The 18,452-nt window shown below is 38.9% G+C and overlaps 1 protein-coding gene across 2 annotated transcripts in view; it reads right to left on the reverse strand.

The window, feature by feature from the left end:
- SFXN3 (sideroflexin 3) overlaps positions 1 to 18,452 on the reverse strand; it is a 183,354-nt gene that overhangs the window by 113,167 nt on the left and 51,735 nt on the right. For both annotated transcript variants that reach the window (XM_086922673.1, XM_086922675.1), the window contains exon 3: positions 4,126 to 4,299. In XM_086922673.1, the coding sequence (XP_086778799.1) occupies positions 4,126 to 4,289 (164 nt within the window). In that variant the 5' untranslated portion in view covers positions 4,290 to 4,299. The remainder of the gene's footprint in view (positions 1 to 4,125; positions 4,300 to 18,452) is intronic.

Raw genomic sequence — 18,452 nt, forward strand, 5'->3', positions numbered from 1 at the left:
CAGGACAACACATGAGGCGCAGGGGACTTACACACATACAAACATATAAGACGTGCAGCGCAAGGTGACTTACCAACACAACACAAGAAGATGGAAACCACCCACCAAAACCGTAACCACCCTCAAGAGGGAATAACAAACTCCTTCACAATGACTTCATTTCAGCTACCATAGCCTTCAACCACCCCTGTATTATCTAGGTGTGATTCGAGCATCTCATTCCTTGAGGGCCATATTCATGTCCCAAGTAAAATAGATTAGAGAGGGGTCTGAACGTGGAATAGCTTTTACTTTTCAATCTATAACTTACTTCCCTATTAGAAAAAATGGGGTCAATAAAGTGCCCAGCCCGATGAGTCAGACAATTAACAAACTGACTCAAATTTAGGGATGACAGCTTTTCCAGAAAGAGTTGCTTCCCCATCTGTAGCATTATCAATATATTTATTAAAGTCCTCGCGGAGAGTGAAATTCAAGAAGTGCACTAGATGATTCATCCAGAGACTTAAGAAAGTCTACTAGGTTCCTCCGGGGCAGACAGACTAAGCCCCCTGCGAGGGATAGTTGTGTTGAGATAGAGAAGAAAAACCCTAGACTACAGCGCCTATGAGGTGGGGAAGGGAAAAGGATGAACACTTAAAAGCCCAATAAATAGTTTTGCTTTTTTTATTAATGATTTTTGTTTTATTACATGAAGCTGATGAGACCTCAAAGGGAAAGAAAGTAGAGGCTCTACTGAATGGAAAACAAACAAATGCTTATCACTTGATTCTACCGCAGTAAAGTAGGAGTCCATATCCAGGAATTAAAAGTAGACATACAACCAGAAGTCCATCAATCTACAGGCAGTCTTTGTGAGGAAGATGTATTGATAATATAATACTTACATACAACAGGTATATGACCAGGGTGCTAAATGGCCTACTATTGACTATAATCGAGAATCTACTCTCTATGACAAGATGTTCTGTACTCTTGATAAACTGGCACACCAACAGCTTACATTAAATCAAGTAACAAGTGGTATAACAGTGACTGTGCTGAAAGGAAAAGGAAATGGCAGAACCAAGAACAGATAAGCTTGGCTGCAAAACCCTGAAGAGGGAAGACCACAAGGCAGTAAAAAGCACATTAAATGACTTGCCTTGCCAAACACATTGTTGAGGATATGGACCGAAAAAAGGAGATCTTTAACAAATTTCAAGAACTATCTAAACTGAAAATATTGAAAAATTCCACTGGCAATGCCAGCAACATTATGATGGTCTGCTAGAATTCTTTGATCAGAAAAATTCTAATATCTGTAAATATATCATCAATAAGTTTGATCAGTCAACGATAACCCTCCTATCCTCCACACCTCTTTAATTCGTCTTTACCTTCCTCTTCGAAGAGGAAGTGACACGTAAGCCAGGAACACCAACAACCCAATAATACCTTGCCCAGCTGCATTCACGAAGGAGGTCCTCCCATCCCTAACAGCTGATTTTACGAGCATAGTGTTTATCTTGAATAAAGAGAAGCCAATACATATGATTGTTTATTTTGTATGTGTTACATAGCTTGTAAACAGTGCATATTTAACCAGAACTCTGTAAAACGCTTTCCTACTTCGAGATTGTCTGAGATGTATCTCCAAATCCTGCTATCCTGTTGGAGACCATATTCTATATTTTTTTTAATAAAAGACTGAGTTTGCGTTATCATTTACACTTTACATAAGATTAGAATTCCATGTGACTCGCATAATTCACCACAAAACTATAGAATCTTTTCCATGGATTCGAGTTATTCCGTTTTCTGTTTATCTAACGTTATGGGTATAGTCAACACAAATTATTGTCTCAGTGTTGTAGTTCATGAATCGCCAAATCACCCCCATCCTTAAGAAAACAAATGTAGAGCTGGTGCAGTCCAGATAGCAGCCAACTGATAAACTACCCTATTTATTTAAAGCCTTTGAGAGAGAAGTCACCGGTCAACCTCAAGAGTACCTGAAGCAGGGCATCATCTTCAGCGATCATCAGACTGAAACAGGGTCTTTCTGAGACACAAAAATATCATTAGTAGACATTAGATGAGACCCCCTTCTTCCCCTTGATTGGTATGGCTTCTTTCTCCTCAACCACAGCCAACAAATATTTACATGATTTTCTGATTCATATTCCCATAGTACATAGTTCCACAGGGATCATCCCTTTCCTCACTACTATTTATTATTTTATAAATATACTAGCAGCCCGTCCCGACGTTGTCCGAGTATGAATTGCTGCCGGCCAGTAGTATATTGTTTTGTAACATTTCTTATCTGTGACAGGCCTGTGAAACGCTCCGATTCACAGTGCACTGCTGATGCACTTAAGAGTGCGCAATCAGTAGTGTGTGAACTCGAGTTTCCCTACTTTATTTTTCCTTGCAATATTATATAGCGGAAACTCGACAACATGGCATGAGCACAATTTACATTACAGAAGAACACATTCATTTGTGGTAGGCATGGGGAGACAAAGCGATTTGCCTGGAATCACAGGATGTTGAGCTGATGCCGAGATTAGAACGTAGCTCCCCAGCTCTAAAGTTCGCAATTCTAGAACTTGTGGCGGGAGGTGTGCCTAAAAGTGTATGTCGGTGCTGGCCATCAATGAGAGAGACCTGTGCATTTTTCAAATGGGTGGTGAAAAAATATGAGTATGTTGCCAGAGATGTGGGCCGCCGTGCCACAAATGTACTTACCGGGGGAGGGTAAACACCCATTATTCCGCAACTTTCTTTCTGCATATCATCACTCCGCATACTTTCATTACGAAAGTACAATGACTCTGCAATGCCCTTATAACACATGGCATTACATTTTATATGCATGAATGGTAAAAGCATATTTTTTTTAATGTTTGGATAAGGTAATGTATATGGTGGACATATGCATAGCCTATGTCCTTCTGCTGCAACTGCCCTTTCCATCGCTGTATTGGGTGTTGTGATTGGTGCTGTGGTTCCTGAGATTACCCGCCTCAAAGGTTTGAGTTCTCTCTTTATTATATTAGTATGGATATGGATATGGATATGGATATGGATCTAAATACTCCATCTTTTTTAAATGATCACCATCAGCTAAAACTCAATTTGTAGGCTGATGAAACTGAGATACACACCTTCCTAGAGAACAGTACTGAGAGACTTTCAAGCATTGCAGAGTACAGGGTGAAGAAAAGTTACCTTTGTCTGAACGGATCCAAGGTTGAAGCCCAAACCGTAGGATGGTTCAGTTCAGAGCCAGCACATTTCAACTGGCTGACTTATATGGGTATCCCTCCCACATCTTCCTAGCACTTCAAAAACCTGGGGATGATAGTCAGCTCAGGCCTCGTCTTCAGCTCACAAATCAATGCAGTGGTAAAGGGAACTAATTTCAACTCTCTCCTGTGGAGAACCCTCCTGTTCCTCCAAACTGAACACAGCATAGAGCTTACACATGCTCTTGCCATAGTTCAATAGTGCTTCATGTCTCTATGTTCCTGCCAGAAGCCTATGTTTTGTTGGTTTACATGGGCAAACAACACCCAATAGAGTAAAATGTGGCAGAAGATCTGTGGTGGTATAGGGTCCGAACCTAAGTAAAGTTAAGAGGTTTTATGACATTAACATCCCTTCTGAATGTGTATGTCAGCTACTCTGTTACTATTATATGTCTTATGAATATGTCAACTTATCATGGGATACAATAATAGAGCTAACAGTCTACAGCCGAGCACGGAATCTGCTTTGAGCATTTTTGTCAGCATAGTTCTTCTGAAAGTGAAAAAAAAACTCCTTCAGCCTGTGAAGGCCAAAAGATGAACATTCAGTTGTAGAAGCTGCTACTATAGCTTGCGTCTCGCCATACACTGTTTATGACCTCACACACGACATCACTCATGACATGGTCTATGAAATCATTTATGACATCACTGATGACATCTCCAATGACACCACTGCTGCATATTGCAAAATAAATTGCTATGGATTTACATGTAGCATAGTTCACATTAACAATCAACTACAGATATATGGGAAACACTAATTGAGTATGGTGTTAAATCTGTATACAATTGTACAGGAATTTTTAAACAAAATGGAGCAGTGCACCTGTAATTATGAACGATCTTCTTCGCATCTTCCAGGATTTCAGAGGAGAGAAGGATGTTTCGTGGATCAGTCACCATGAAGAAATGATTGGCCCTTCCTCTGAAGGTGCTCTGGTCCCATCTTGGTTCTTTTATGTTGATATCAAAGGGCAGCTCTTGTTCCATCTTCTATAAGCTAGACAAGACACACAACAGACAGTAGATATCAGTTTCCACCTTCAAAATATTAGGGTATCTGCAAGAAATTTCCTACAATTTTGTGGCGAATTACGAAATAAAATCGGCATTAAGAAAAAAAGGGATTTAAAAACAATGGTTTCCTATTCACTTTCAGCAATTTTCATTTTTATGCTATATTCTGACAATGTAATGTGCAGCGTGAGGGTAATGGCCAGCGTTGGTATATAATCTAACTCCTTTTCAATTCATACAGCTTGGACATGTCAGTGGTTTAGGAGTAGTGGTCAATATCAGCCTTCAATGATTATTTACAATTTTATCACATTTGTGCTAATGAAATTGTTAACAACACAGTGGGACATGAGAGATGCGATTACAAGGCATTTCACAGTGAAATTAAAATTCACATAAATCGGGCTAAATAAAATCTATAAAACAGCCAAGGAAATTGTATTTTTAATAAGCATAATTCATGATTTTAGTAAATTTCAACCAATAAGTATCTACAGTAAGAAATGTTGGTATTAAATTTGATACCAACTTCTCTTTTGCACCTCCAGTTCAGAACACCTTCTCTCTTTGTTTTTCAAAAACTTAAATCTACATCGATATTGGATTATGCTAATAGCCTGTATTTGGGCTTCCTGGCCTATCTGGTTCACCAGCTTCAGATCATTCAGAACGCAGCAGCAAGACTGATTTTGAGAAAACCTTCTTTGAAACGTTTGCACAGGCTGCCAGTGACTACACATACTCAATTTAAAGTGCTAACTCTTGTCCTTAAAGCTTTCCCCCAGAAAGGTCCTCTGTACTTAAGGAACAGACTTGAAACCATAGTATAAATCTAGAGCCCTCGGATCCAAGAACCACAGATCATTGCAAGTCCCTAAAGTCCATAAAGCCAGAAGTAAGTTCCTAAAGTTCCTAAAGCCAGAAGAGGAGGCAGATCTTTTTCATATCTACCATCGAAAACTTTGGAACAATCTCCCCCTAGTTTTATGGATAGCTCTCTCTGAATCCAGCTTTAAAAAAATGAAAGTTTTCTTTTTTGATTAATTACGTATATGGTGACCCATTCTCTTTTGTAGTATCTAAAGACCTTCATGCTATTAGCGCTAGAAGCTTCAAAGGAAGCAGCTGTGCGCTGTATAAATGGATTATTATTATTGACTGAAGCTCACATCCCTCTGTCATCATCTGGACCAAAGAAAGGCATACCCAGTCCTGTTTCTAACAATTATGGTGGTAAAGAAGTCCTTAAAAAATCTTGTTTACTAGAAAGCTGCAGAGACTGTTAGCCACAGAAAAGGCCTTCTTTTGACAGCTGTCACCTGTTTACAAGTCAAAGGTTGTCTCGACCACGAGTTTGTTTTAATAAAATAACTGATATTAATCCATCTGTAAGAAGGTAGCTTATGTCTTCTCTATTCCAGATATTATATTCAGAGTGCTTAAAACGCGACATCCCCATCAAGTCCCAAGGTCTTGGATGTGAAAAATTGTCCACATCATTAATTACGTGAAATAAATCACAAGTAAGCCTCGTTTAAATAAAAGTCAGTTTTTCTTAAAAAGCATAAGGGATGGGCTCTAGATATAAGCAGATAGAATAGAGCAAGACCTATATAAAGAGTTTTTCTGACTTTTCTTCTCTTCTTACAACTATCATTCTCCATACCATATCGTGTATAGCATTCATTATGTTTTGTATACATTGGAATAATAATAAGCGTGCAAACAATCTTTGATCTGTTGAATCCTTCATGAATCAAATGGCCGAAGGAATTGATAATTGACTGTCATAAATACACACTCCGCTTATTCATGTTTCAGTATTTGTAGATAGATAGTAACAAAGCCTCTGTATATGTAATTTATAAATAGACATTTTTAGACTGTAACGATATTACAAGAATGAGTTCCTTCCTTTAAAATCATGTTTTAATGAAATCTTTAGGATTTGGTTGGCTATTCCTGATGAAGACCCCCTTTCGTGTTGAAACGCGCGTCAAAGAATTACCCTTTGCCACCTATGTATTTTTAACAGATGAAATGTTTATTATTATTATTATTATTTGACATTTGTTGAGCGCACAGCTACCCCCAACGGGGGTGTCCCGGCGCTGAGGAATGCAGGAGGGAGTGGCAGTAGCTTGTTTATATTGTTGACTTAGTGGGCTGAAAATAAAAAGGTTTTCAGTTTGCCCCTAAACTGAGATTCAGTGTCGGTCATCCTAAGGCTGGTGGGCAGAGAATTCCACAGTTTGGATACTGCCACTGTGAAGGCTCTACCACCCTTTCTCGCAAAACGGAATCGGGGAGTTGACAGCAGGTGAAGGTGGTTCGATCTGAGGTTAAGAGTGGAATGCACTGGTTTTAGTCTGTGACTCAGGTATTTAGGGCCTTTCCCCTTAAGAGCTCTAAAGGCTGTATCTGCAATACATTTATATCATTAAAATATTTTTGTTCATTATACTGATTTTTATTAAAGATTGTCAATTATTTTAATGTACCTTATCTCATTCACTCGTTTATAGTCACTTTTGCATTTGTGTCCATAAAGTTGCTTGGGAAAGATATTTTTCATTGTACAAGTCAAAGGCCACCTCACAAGTCAGTGGTGAGGTAGATAGGGCTACCTTACAGCTATATGTAATACTAGGGTTCCCTACCATGAATTTGATTTATTATTTATTTAAGAGTTTTATATAGCGCTAGCCAGACCCGAAGGTATCAGAGCGCTTGGCCATGTCATTATTGTGAGACTCAGGAATGTGGAACATGTTTTTAATTTTTCTGCTATAACACATTCATTCTAAGGGCTCACCGCTATATAATTGGCAATAAAATTACATAACGCATATACATGATTTAGTACAGACAACTGCTACGGGGGGGGGGGAGTGTGTGTTTCTCCCCCCCCCCTCAAGGCAGCTGCTCTTTAGCGTGGCAAGTTTTATGGCTCACGAAGATGGTTTTGCACTTCATTAGTTTTACTCCCCACAGGAACGTTGCGCACTCAGGGGTGATTTCTTCATGCATTTTTTATTATTATTGGATGTGGCCATGATAAACTATAAACCGACAGAAGTGTTTCAGCCCTGTGCTATATACTGTGACATCGCTATTGGACGGGTGGGGTGTCATGAACATAGTTGATGGGCTTCTAGCATCTCGGGACCAAACATGCTTTGTTGGGGCAGCCATCTTAAAACATATATATCTGCAATACATTTTAAATTATTTTAATGGCAGAATTCATACACTGGGTTTAAATTCACATAAATAATATAAACCAGAGGCTCTGTAAAACCCCAATTGATTGAACCAGCTATGAACACACTTTTCTCTCTCTGTTGACTTACAGCTGGTTAACTTATTGTACATGCCCTGTTAAAAATGGAAAACTATACATTTTAGAATTATTTTTATCTTAAAAGCCAATATAAAGTGCAAATTATATGGGACAGTCTCCAATACAAGTACTCATTTAACTCTATTGCTCTAAATGGGCTGTGTAGTCATGTGAGGATGAGTTGAATCTGGCCCAATATATATATATATTCACTAAAAAACAAAGGGTAAAGTAAAGTCATCGGTGAATTTGTTAGTGTGAACATTAATGTTTTGAACTAAAAAAACACAGAAATTCACCAGTTATAGTTAGCAGCGCTAACACTAACTATACTTGCGCCCCCGCTGCTTGTGATTCACATATGACATCAGTCTTGACGTTCTACAACATCATTTATACCATCAATGATGACATCTCAAATCACATCATTGATTACATCACTGATGATATCATCCATTGAGTGGGCTAGTTTGTTTTATAGTTTAGATTGTGGGAGATAGCTACCATTTTACATTTGCACTAAAGTTTGTACAGATTGGGTCCAGCTAATGGGTGTAAGTACTTAGAAAACGCATGTCCTCCTAATACACCATGGCTGTGTAGAGATATTTAACACATTATAAATCTTTTCTATTCAAGAGTAACTCTGAGTATAGGTGACAGTTGACTTGTGTTCCACATAAGTATTTTGGTACTGCAGTAAAAGTTTCCAGCAGGGCAAAGATTCTATGTACTACATACTAAGTATTGTAAGCTGCCTTGAGTTCTTGAAGTTAATTGTCTAAGCATGACAATTTCTACTTTGCATAGAAGACTGTGTGCACCTGGTACTAACCTATGCACATATGCTTGTTTTGCTTCAGAAGATGGACTATCTGTAAAGTTTTCACAATAGTATTAACAGTGGAGGTAGTAGAATGTTTATTCACAAAAAATAATCAAGATCTGAAGGTGCTAGTGTCTTTTTTGACAGCTGTTGCAAAGAGTGTGCACCGTTCAGATATTTTTTCATTTTGTGTGGTGTATAGTTTCAGTGCTTGCAAACAGTGTGGTTTAAAGTAAACTCTCTTTATAGAGTAAGCACTGTTTACAGTACTCAGTTCTCTACTGATATCAACTTCATTTCTTAATGTAGTCTTGGTACATGTCAGGGGTTTGATACAGAAAAAGCTGTCTGTAGTAGGGAATTTGGATTGGATTTGGCATTCACTATTGTGGCTTTATCTGAACAATTGTATACAGATTTAACACCATACTACAATGAGGGTTTCCCATATATCTGTGGTTGATTGTTAATGTGAACTATGCTACATGTAAAGCCATAGAAATGAGTGATGTCCTATTTGAGGTCATAAACAGTGTATGGCAGGGGCACAAGCTATAGTTAGCAATGCTAACTATAACTGGTGAATTTCTGTGTTTTGTTTACTTAAAAATGGTTAATGTTCACACTGACAAATTCCCCTAACTATAATTTTACTTTAACCTTTATTTTGTTTCAATGAATTTCTAAGTTTAAAAAAAATGAGAACAGATATCTTTATTACACCTAACTATAACATTACTTTGACCTTTGTTTTTTCAGTGAATTTCTAGGATTTTGTTTAAAGTAAATTAATTATTTTTGTGAGAGTATGTATGGTAGAATGATTTTATAATATATGTTGTGTTATGACACTATATTAGTAAAATAACTTTATTTGTGCAAAAAACAAGATATGGTTCACAGTTTGCAAAATCTTTGTAAAATGTGTGCGAGTATAAAACAAAAAATATTCAATAGTTGTTTATTTGCTCAGTCATTGCAACTCTAATAGCAAGACACCAGCAATCTTTTTTGAGGTTTAATTACTTTCGCAATTAAGGGTGTGCATAGTAGGGTGTGTAAGGGGACTGGCCTCTCTGTAATGATGGGTGTGCATAGTAGGGTGTGGAGAGGCACCGGTTTCTCCTTCCAGACCTCTCAGATGACGGGTGTACGTTGTAGGGTGTGGGAAGGGACTGCCTTCTCCTTCTAGGCCTCTCTCTCAGATGACAGTTGTGCAAATTAGGGTGTGTGGAGGGACTGGCATCTCTGCTGAGATCTCTCTTTGTAGAAATAGGTGTACTTAATAGGGTGTGGAGAAGGACTGGCCTCTCCTTTGAGACCTCTCTCTCAGATAACGGGTGTGTGTAGCAGGGTGCATGAATGGGCTAGCATCTCTTTTGAGACCTCTATCTCAGATGATGGGAGTGCATAGTCGAGTGTTGGACGAGCCTTAACTCTACTCACAACTCTTCTCAAACCAATGAGCGTATATAGTAGAGTCTGATAAACACTATCTCCAATAAGACTCCTTCATACAGTAACAAGTGTGCCTAGAAGAGTGTATTCAAACATCATCTACTTCTTCCTCCTTTTCACAAACAAGATCGTAAAAAGTACACAAAAACAATATACAATTTATTATCTTCACAGTAGTTATCCCTTAGACACCTCCTCTCTAAATCTAGGAGGACAACATTCCTATCTGCTGCTCTCTCATATTGCTTTTTTATTTCATTTACACATCACCAATTTTTCACTGTAAACATTAATAACAGTCGCTTCATTTCTAATATTCCAATAGTCAGCCAATCAGAGCGCTTGCTCTCGCGGGAGAGCTTGAAGCCTCACGGGAAAAATGGGCCTCTCGACCAATCACTGGCCTCCATTTTTGATTTACCTCTCTCGCGGGAGGCTCAGGGGTCTCTCACAAACCCAACTGCCAAAATATACAATTATTTTTGCCCCTTAATACCTTAAAAACTACTGAACGGACTCACCCCAAATTACAAAAAGCCCAATCAGTGGACCAAGAGCTAGCTTCCTGCCAAATGTGGTATAATTCCATTCAGCAGTTTATGCTAAAACCTGTCTTAAAGAAGTCTCTCGAAAATGCTTGGAGATTTTACATTTTGGGAACTCCCCTTTTTTCCCGGCCCCTGCTGAACGGATCACACTAAAACAATCCAGGAAGCAGCCGAGGTGGATGAACATTTTTTTGAATGTTCGTCAAACTGGGTCAAAGGTATTAGCAAACCAAAAAACGCTCCATCTATGGAAAAGCAGACCTAACTATAACTACCTACTGGCAAATGCCAGTAGGTACATTGTGGTTATCAGGGAAGAATAAAATACCTGCAATCCACAAGGTCAGCAGAACAAGGATCATTGAAAAACCTCATCTGGCTCAATGTCGCGTCACTTAAACGTGTGGTCATATGCCCTTTCTGGAGCACTGGTGCAAACAGGCTCAACAGAGCTGTCTAATTTAAAACTACCAAACCTTCAGTTTAAAATAGCACTGAATAGAAAAGTAAAAATTAAATCTCTTGAATCTGACCAAAGATCATTTGCTAAACGAGATCATGCCCACCTGGACCTTAGCAGTTACGATAGGAAAGGGTCCACAAAAATATATTATGGAACCATTCTCCTCCTATTACAAAACGAAATACCTGCAGCTTCGGATGGGCTCTTTTTTGTCATTAGATCTATATCCTCCATAGGCAGTTAAACCTGAGTCGAAAACATGTTGACTATGCGGTCTATTCCAGGAATCAATAACCTATTTGCTCGGCATATGCCCTATATACCTGGAAGACTGCTTCGGAACCTGTGGACCAAGCAGGGGTCAAGGACAGTACCATCTGCCGTTATCTTCCTATTGAACAATGCACAGCCGCAAGTGATCACTAAACTTGTAAAATTCCTGGTGAATATAGACAAGCTACTAAGAAACAACCCAGAAGTACGAAACAAAGAAGGAGAGGAACCCTGAATTTCAGCCGTTTCCAAAGACTACCTTCAAATAAAAATATGCAATTGCTTTGTACTGGTTTTGATCTAAGCAGACCGGACAGTAATAGTATGCTTTTACATGGCGAGATTTTAACTGAAGATTATTTTTTTAAGTTATTAGTTACTTATTGAATCTAATTTTAAATTACTAACAGTACCACCATTGATGGAACCTGTTAGAAGACTTATGGTGTATTTGTCGAAGCGTCATCAGTTCTGTAAAAATTGTGGCACCGACCGTTATTTTAATACTATTTGGCACTACCGCACTTTGATAGACTTGATTGTCTAAATAAAGTATTTTGAAATTGATTTTTGAGGGAAGAGTCCCATGCACTCAATAACTAGTGAGCGATAGTGCAGTTTATTGGCAGAAAAAACATTGGCAGGGAGGCTTCACACCCACTCACGTACCGCTATAACAAGCAGCCAGGGAAACTGTGGGAAAATAATTCCGGAATGACATATATATCTGCATGTGGATAGTTTCCACCCCACCCAACTAAAAATGAGCCTCCTCTATGCTGAGCATCTCAGGATGAAATGGAACTGCAGTGAGGGGCAGGCATTAGAGAATGCTCAGAATGACCTCACTAGGAGATTTAAAGAAAGAGGTTACACAGATCATGTCCTTTCAAAAGCTTTGCAAAAGGTCAGCAGCATCAAAGGAGAAGTCCTTTTGAAACCAAATGAAGGGATGGAAGAGACAAAGAGACAAGACAATGAGGAAATAAGGTCAATCACTGGGTACAGTGCCTACCACACAAAGGTGAGATTATGTGAGTGAGTACTGGCACCTAATTAGAAGTGATCCAATGCTCAGTACAGTTGTAAAACGGAGACCACAGGTGACTTTTAAGATAGCTAAATCCATGAGACAAGAGCTGGTAGATAATAGTCTAGAAATAACAAAACTAGAGACTTGGCTGAGGGCGAACTCAGGCTTTTATAAATGCCAAAAATGTAGGGCCTGTACAATTGCCCAAAATGCTAAATCAGTAATGTCTCTGTTCATGGCAAAACCATGGAAAATTAGATGTTTTCTGACCTGCAGAAGTAACCGTGCAGTTTACATCCTACAGTGCTCGTGCCCAAAGTTATATGTAGGAAGCACAATCCACTTGGTTCATGTTCGCATTCTTCAACATATACGGGCAGTGAAGAACAATAATAAAACATATCCTGTGGCACGCCACATTAATGAGATCCACAAGGGTAATTTGGAAGATCTCATCTTTGATGCAGTTGAACAAGTGTCAAAAATACGCAGAGGAGGAAATAGAGAGAGAAAATTGCGACAGTTAGAATCAAAATACATAATGCTTCTCAACACCAGAATACCATCAGATTAAACACAGATGAGGATTTGCAGGTGCACCTAGGCCACTATTAGTATCAAGCACAGGTGGCTCATTTTAACAACAAGCTTACAATGTCCACAATGAGACTGGTAAATGGGTTAGACGTTTGAAAGGAAATTGCACAAGAATTGTAAGAAAGATAAAATATGAGTTCAGTATTTGGAGTACGGATGTCAATATGCCAGAATACTGATGCAATCAAATGATTCATTTCTCAAAAGGCGGAGCCATTTTAAAGTATGAAAGAAGGCCATTGTTAAAACTATATTTGAAAATGCACAAGCATCTCATTTTACAGTCCAGGGGTTCAAGATGACAATATGGTTGTCAAATAATGGATTAATTACTGGTTAGGCACTTGCACTTTATGATCGTTTGTACTGTATTAATTTGAAATCTGAATGCACTTTACAGAATAGGAATTTGAAAGAAGCACTTGCACTTTTTTATATACACTATCTCTGATAGAAAGATAGTACAGCCATTATTGAGCAATTTTTTATTTACGTAATACCCATCTGGACTACATTCAAGAATGGGGATATTGGTTTACGAAGCACTAGCACTTTTTTTTAACTGAGCGGCCGCACAATTCTTATTGGAGGTTTACATTTTGGAAATATATGAAATGTATATGATTTTAATATGTATTTCTATGTTGTTTTTAATTGTAAACTCTTTTAGAATATGTATGCACATTTTAATTATTTATATGATGCGAACGTTTAATCAAATGATGTGGAAGGAATCAGGCACTTGCCTAAAATACCCAGCTTTCAAGAAATTCCAACTATAAAAAAGGTATAAAAAAGGAAAAAAATCTCTCTTATGGATTGCAGTTTGCGTAGAAGAGAAATGAGACACTCCTAAATTATTATCACTTAATGTATCAGCCTTACAATTAATTATAAGTGCAAAACATGAATGTAAGATGTTTGAAAATTAGGATTGACACGTTGACAAATGTCAGGTTGCTGCAATCACGAACTGTGAGAAAGTCTGTCTTCCATTATTATGGAAGTAGCGGACCACGTGATCAGGGGACTGGTGATTTTAAAATGTTGACATGGTAGCGGAGTTTGTTGTGAGAGAAAGCCTGCTGAGACAGGCGAAACGTGTCACCAGAAAGAAAATAAATTCAAGAGCCTTTTAAATCACAACCCGAGTCCGTATTCCGGGACCTATAGAGGGTTAGTGTTGAATAAGTATAGTGAAACATGCAAGTACATTTTAAGTGGTAGATAGGTTAGTCAGTTATTTGGATTCCGAATGATAGAAGGATAGAAGAGGAAAAAGGTTTGTATTTATTTAGCGCTCTTTACCCCTGATGGAGTGTCGAAGCACGCTGCTCCGGAAACCCATAAAGGATTAGTGGTGAATTAGTATGGTGAAATATGAAAGTAATTTGAGTGGTGGATATTAGTCAGTTATTTGGAGTGAGAAGGATAGTGGAGGGATAGAAGGGGAAGAAAGGTTTGCATTCATATAGCACCTGTTACCCCTGATGGGTGTTGAAGGGCTTTTCTGGCGAGTAGCACGCTACTCCGGAACCCATAAAGGATTAGTGTTGAATATTAGTATAGTGAAATATGAAGTAATTTGAGTGGTGGGTATTTTATTAAGTTATTTGGATAGAGAAGGGTAGCTGGTGGGATAGAAGAGGGAAAGAGGTGTGTATTTATATAGCGCTTGCTAACCCTGATGGGGTTTTTAAGCGCTTTTTTTGGCGAGTAGCACGCTACTCTGGAACCCATAAGGATTAGTGTTGAATTAGTATGGTGAAACGTGAAATTAATTTGAGTGGTGGATATGTTTGTCAGTTATTTGGATTGAGACGGGTTGGGGAGGGGTAGAAAAGGAAAAATGTTTGCATTTATATAGCGCTTGTAACCCTGATGGGGTGTTGAAACGCTTTATTAGCCAGTAGCACGATACTCTGGAACCCATAAAGGATTAGTGGTGAATTAGTATAGTGGAATATGGAATTTGAGATGTGAACATGTTAGTCTGTTATTTTGATTGAAATGGTTAGTGGAGGGATAGAAGAGTGAAGAATTATTTTTTAGGTCATATCAGTAGGAGGAGTCTTTTGGATGAGTAAAAAGGGGTTTTGGAGGGGAAGAGTCAGAGGGAAGAGTTTAGAAAGGTTTGTTTTGGGGGATCGGTATAATAAAAGAGGTGTCAGATGATGCAAGGCGGGGTAGAGTAAGAGAGAGTCTAGAAAGGGTTATTTTGGGGATCATAGTAGTGGTATGGGGTTTGGGATAAATGAGAGAGTTGATGTAGAGGATATACTGATAGATGTATAGGGGGATAGATAGGGTGGTGCATTGGAAAGAGTAGTAGTAGGAAGTTTGAGATGTGTGAGAAAGTAGAGCTAGAAGATATATTGAGAGAAGTATAGGCTGAGAAATAGGGTAGTGCATTGTAAATGCTAAATTATAAGAAAGTGATAAATATATACATCCATGAGTACATTGAAAGTATATAGATGCATAAAGGAGGTAAGTATATGTAGATTAAAGATATTGATAGAGGCAGAGGATGAGAAATAGGGAACTGCATTTGATATGCTTTTTAAAGAGAAAAGTAACAGACACACAGATCCAAGTATATGGAAGGTACATAGATGCACAATGGAAGCAGGTACATGTATAAGAAAGATGATTTTTATTTTAACAAAAAAATTATTCTACTTGTTTATACAAAGATAGGTACTTATCTATAGTGAAATTAAATGCTTATATACAGAGGGATATACTATAAATTTCTGGTTGCGTATGGTGCTTATGTGGGGAAGACCAACCTAAAAAGTAGCAATGGGTCAGAAAAAGGGGCGGTGTGTGTGTGTATCTAAACCATAAATGATTATCACTGGATGGCAAAATCTATAGCTGGGTCTCACAAAGTACTTTCAGAGATCCCATCAGACTTCCACCCTGTACCGCCCTACATCATTTGGAAACCATTAGGATGCACAAGGGAGATCAAATGCCCAGTGCCAGATCTGGCCAAACTCCACCAAATCTGCATTTGTTCCAAACAAACAGTGATGTAATCAATATTGGATATCAGGGGGATGTATGAAAAAACAGTGCTCAATATATCAAACCAAAAGTGAATAAAGTGCTCAATATAAAATTGAGTGAAAAGGAGGGCTGTAGGGAAATGTAGTATTAGTCACTCGCGCGGCGGTTGCCAATGATGATCGTCAATGTGGAGGGCACTAAAGATCTATTTATCCTCACATCGTTTATCTTGAATTGATAAGGCTCTCCAAAACTCCATTTTGGTAATTGTGTGTGTACTAAGAATGTACCAAATCATCACTGGTTCTTAGTGGTTCACACAGTCCATATTACGATGAGATATGTAGCTCATTTAGCTCTCATGTAAGACTAACATTAGGTCTCATGATGTTTTGCAGTTTTATGTTCTGACTGGACATATAAATCCAGCTGTTGCTTTTTGAAATGACATTTACACTAATGGCATGTATATTTCTTTCTTTATTAATGTGGATGTGTATCCTTCCATCTGATGAATTGCGGAAACTTGAATACAGGAGATTTTCAGGTGATATTCACTTCATCTATCACACTGTCTTTATAATTTGATTCACATCATTATACCTAGCAGTAGCATAACAGGTCCTGAAGAAGCAGCAAGGTGACCCATAGGCACGCAAAAAGTCTACAGAAACATGTCGACCGTCTTACCATCTGTGTAGTTATTTGTTAAGGCTACACTTTTGCACTGGTTTTAACATTGAGAAAAAGGAGGTGTCCATTAAACATATTTTCCTCCTTTTCACTCCATTTTATATTGAGCACTTTATTCACTTTTGGTTTAATATATTGAGCACTGCTTTTTCATACATCCCCCTGATAGCCAATATTGATTACATCACTGTTTGTTTGGAACAAATGCAGATTTGGTGGAGTTTGGCCAGATCTGGCACTGGGCATTTGATCTCCCTTGTGCATCCCAATGGTTCCCAAATGATGTAGGGCGGTACAGGGTGGAAGTCTGATGGGATCTCTGGAAGTACTTTGTAAGACCCAGCTATAGATTTTGCCATCCAGTGATCATCATTTATGGTTTAGATACACACACACACACCCCTTTTTCTGACCCATTGCTACTTTTTAGGTTGGTATTCTAGTCTGTGTTTGGGATGTAGCTTTGCGTGGTCATTAAATATTCCCACGGACCTCCCTTAGTTGTTTATAAATATGTGGGGAAGAGCCAATTCTTGAGTAGTTTTCTGAAGATAAGGTATTTGTCGGTGGATCTTATGTTAGAGGGTAAAGAGTTCCATAGTTTGGCTGTTCGAAAAGAGAAGGATGTGCCACCAATGGTTTTTCACTTGTATCTTGGGATTTTGAGGCGAGATGCCCCTTAAGAGCAGAGGTTCCTTTGTTGAAGTTCGGTGATTTTATTCCTGATGAAGAGCGGTCCCATTCCATGTATTGCTTTGTGGGTGATACAAAGTAGCTTGAACATGGATCTTCTGGCAACTGGTAACCAATGCAGGACTTTCAAGGCAGGTGAGATGTGGTCTCGCTGTTTGATATGCAAGAGTAGTTTGGCAGCCAAATTCTGAAACCGTTGTAGTCTTTTCTTGATTGTCAAAGGTGATTGGCGTAATCGTTTTTGGACAGAACAGGGGAGATGGTAGCTTGGACCTTGTGTGGAAATCCCAAATGAGGAAAACTTAATCACAGCGTTGTCCACTTGGGCATTCACCGACAGCTTGGAGTCCATGGTCATTCCAAGGTTTCTTTCTTCCTTCAATACTTTAGGCCGTGATCCCAGTTCATCAGGCCAGGCGGCAAGCGGGACATAATGTTTCCAATCGCCACATGTGAGTATTTCCATTTTGGAAGCATTACATTTGAGATGGCTCCAAGTCATCCACTGATCCACGGCTCTGAGACAACTGAAAATTGGGGCTTTTCCACTGTCTTTGGGGCATTCCAGTTGAAGGATATTTGTGTGTCATCTGCATAGTTATAGCACGTGAGGTGAAATTCATTGATCAGTACCAGTAATGACTTCATGCAGCTGTCGAAAAGCAGGGGCGAGATGATAGAGCCTTGAGGAGCCCCTGCTTTTGTGGAGTATGATTTGGACAAGAAAGGTGAGGTATAGATGACATTAGCTCTGTTTCGAAGGTAGGACGCAATCCAGTCTAGAGAAGTTCCCTCTATGCCGGCTTCCTAAAGGCTTTGTTTCAGAGTGTCATGGTCAACCGTGTCAAAGGCAGACAAGAGGTCCAATAGGAGTAGCGCAGCAACCCCGTTGTGGTCTACTGAATTTTTCAGGTCATCCCAGATGGCAAGGAGGGCAGATTCAGTGCCTCTTCCCGGACGGAGTCCTGTTTGGAAGTCTGAAAGTATGGCATTCTCTTCAATGAATTGTGACATCTGGACAAACGCTGCTCTTTCCATCAGTTTGCCTATGAAAGGTCAATTTTGAATGGGTCTGTAGTTGTCAGGGTTCAGCGTGTCCAAGTTTGTTTTCTTCAGTAAAGGGTGTATGTGTGGCTTTTTGAGTTCTTCTGGAAATATTCCTGTAGTTAAGGAATAGTTGATGATTCTTCTTAC

This window comes from Lissotriton vulgaris, chromosome 5 (genome assembly GCF_964263255.1).
Source record: "Lissotriton vulgaris chromosome 5, aLisVul1.2, whole genome shotgun sequence".
NCBI lineage: Eukaryota > Metazoa > Chordata > Amphibia > Caudata > Salamandridae > Lissotriton > Lissotriton vulgaris.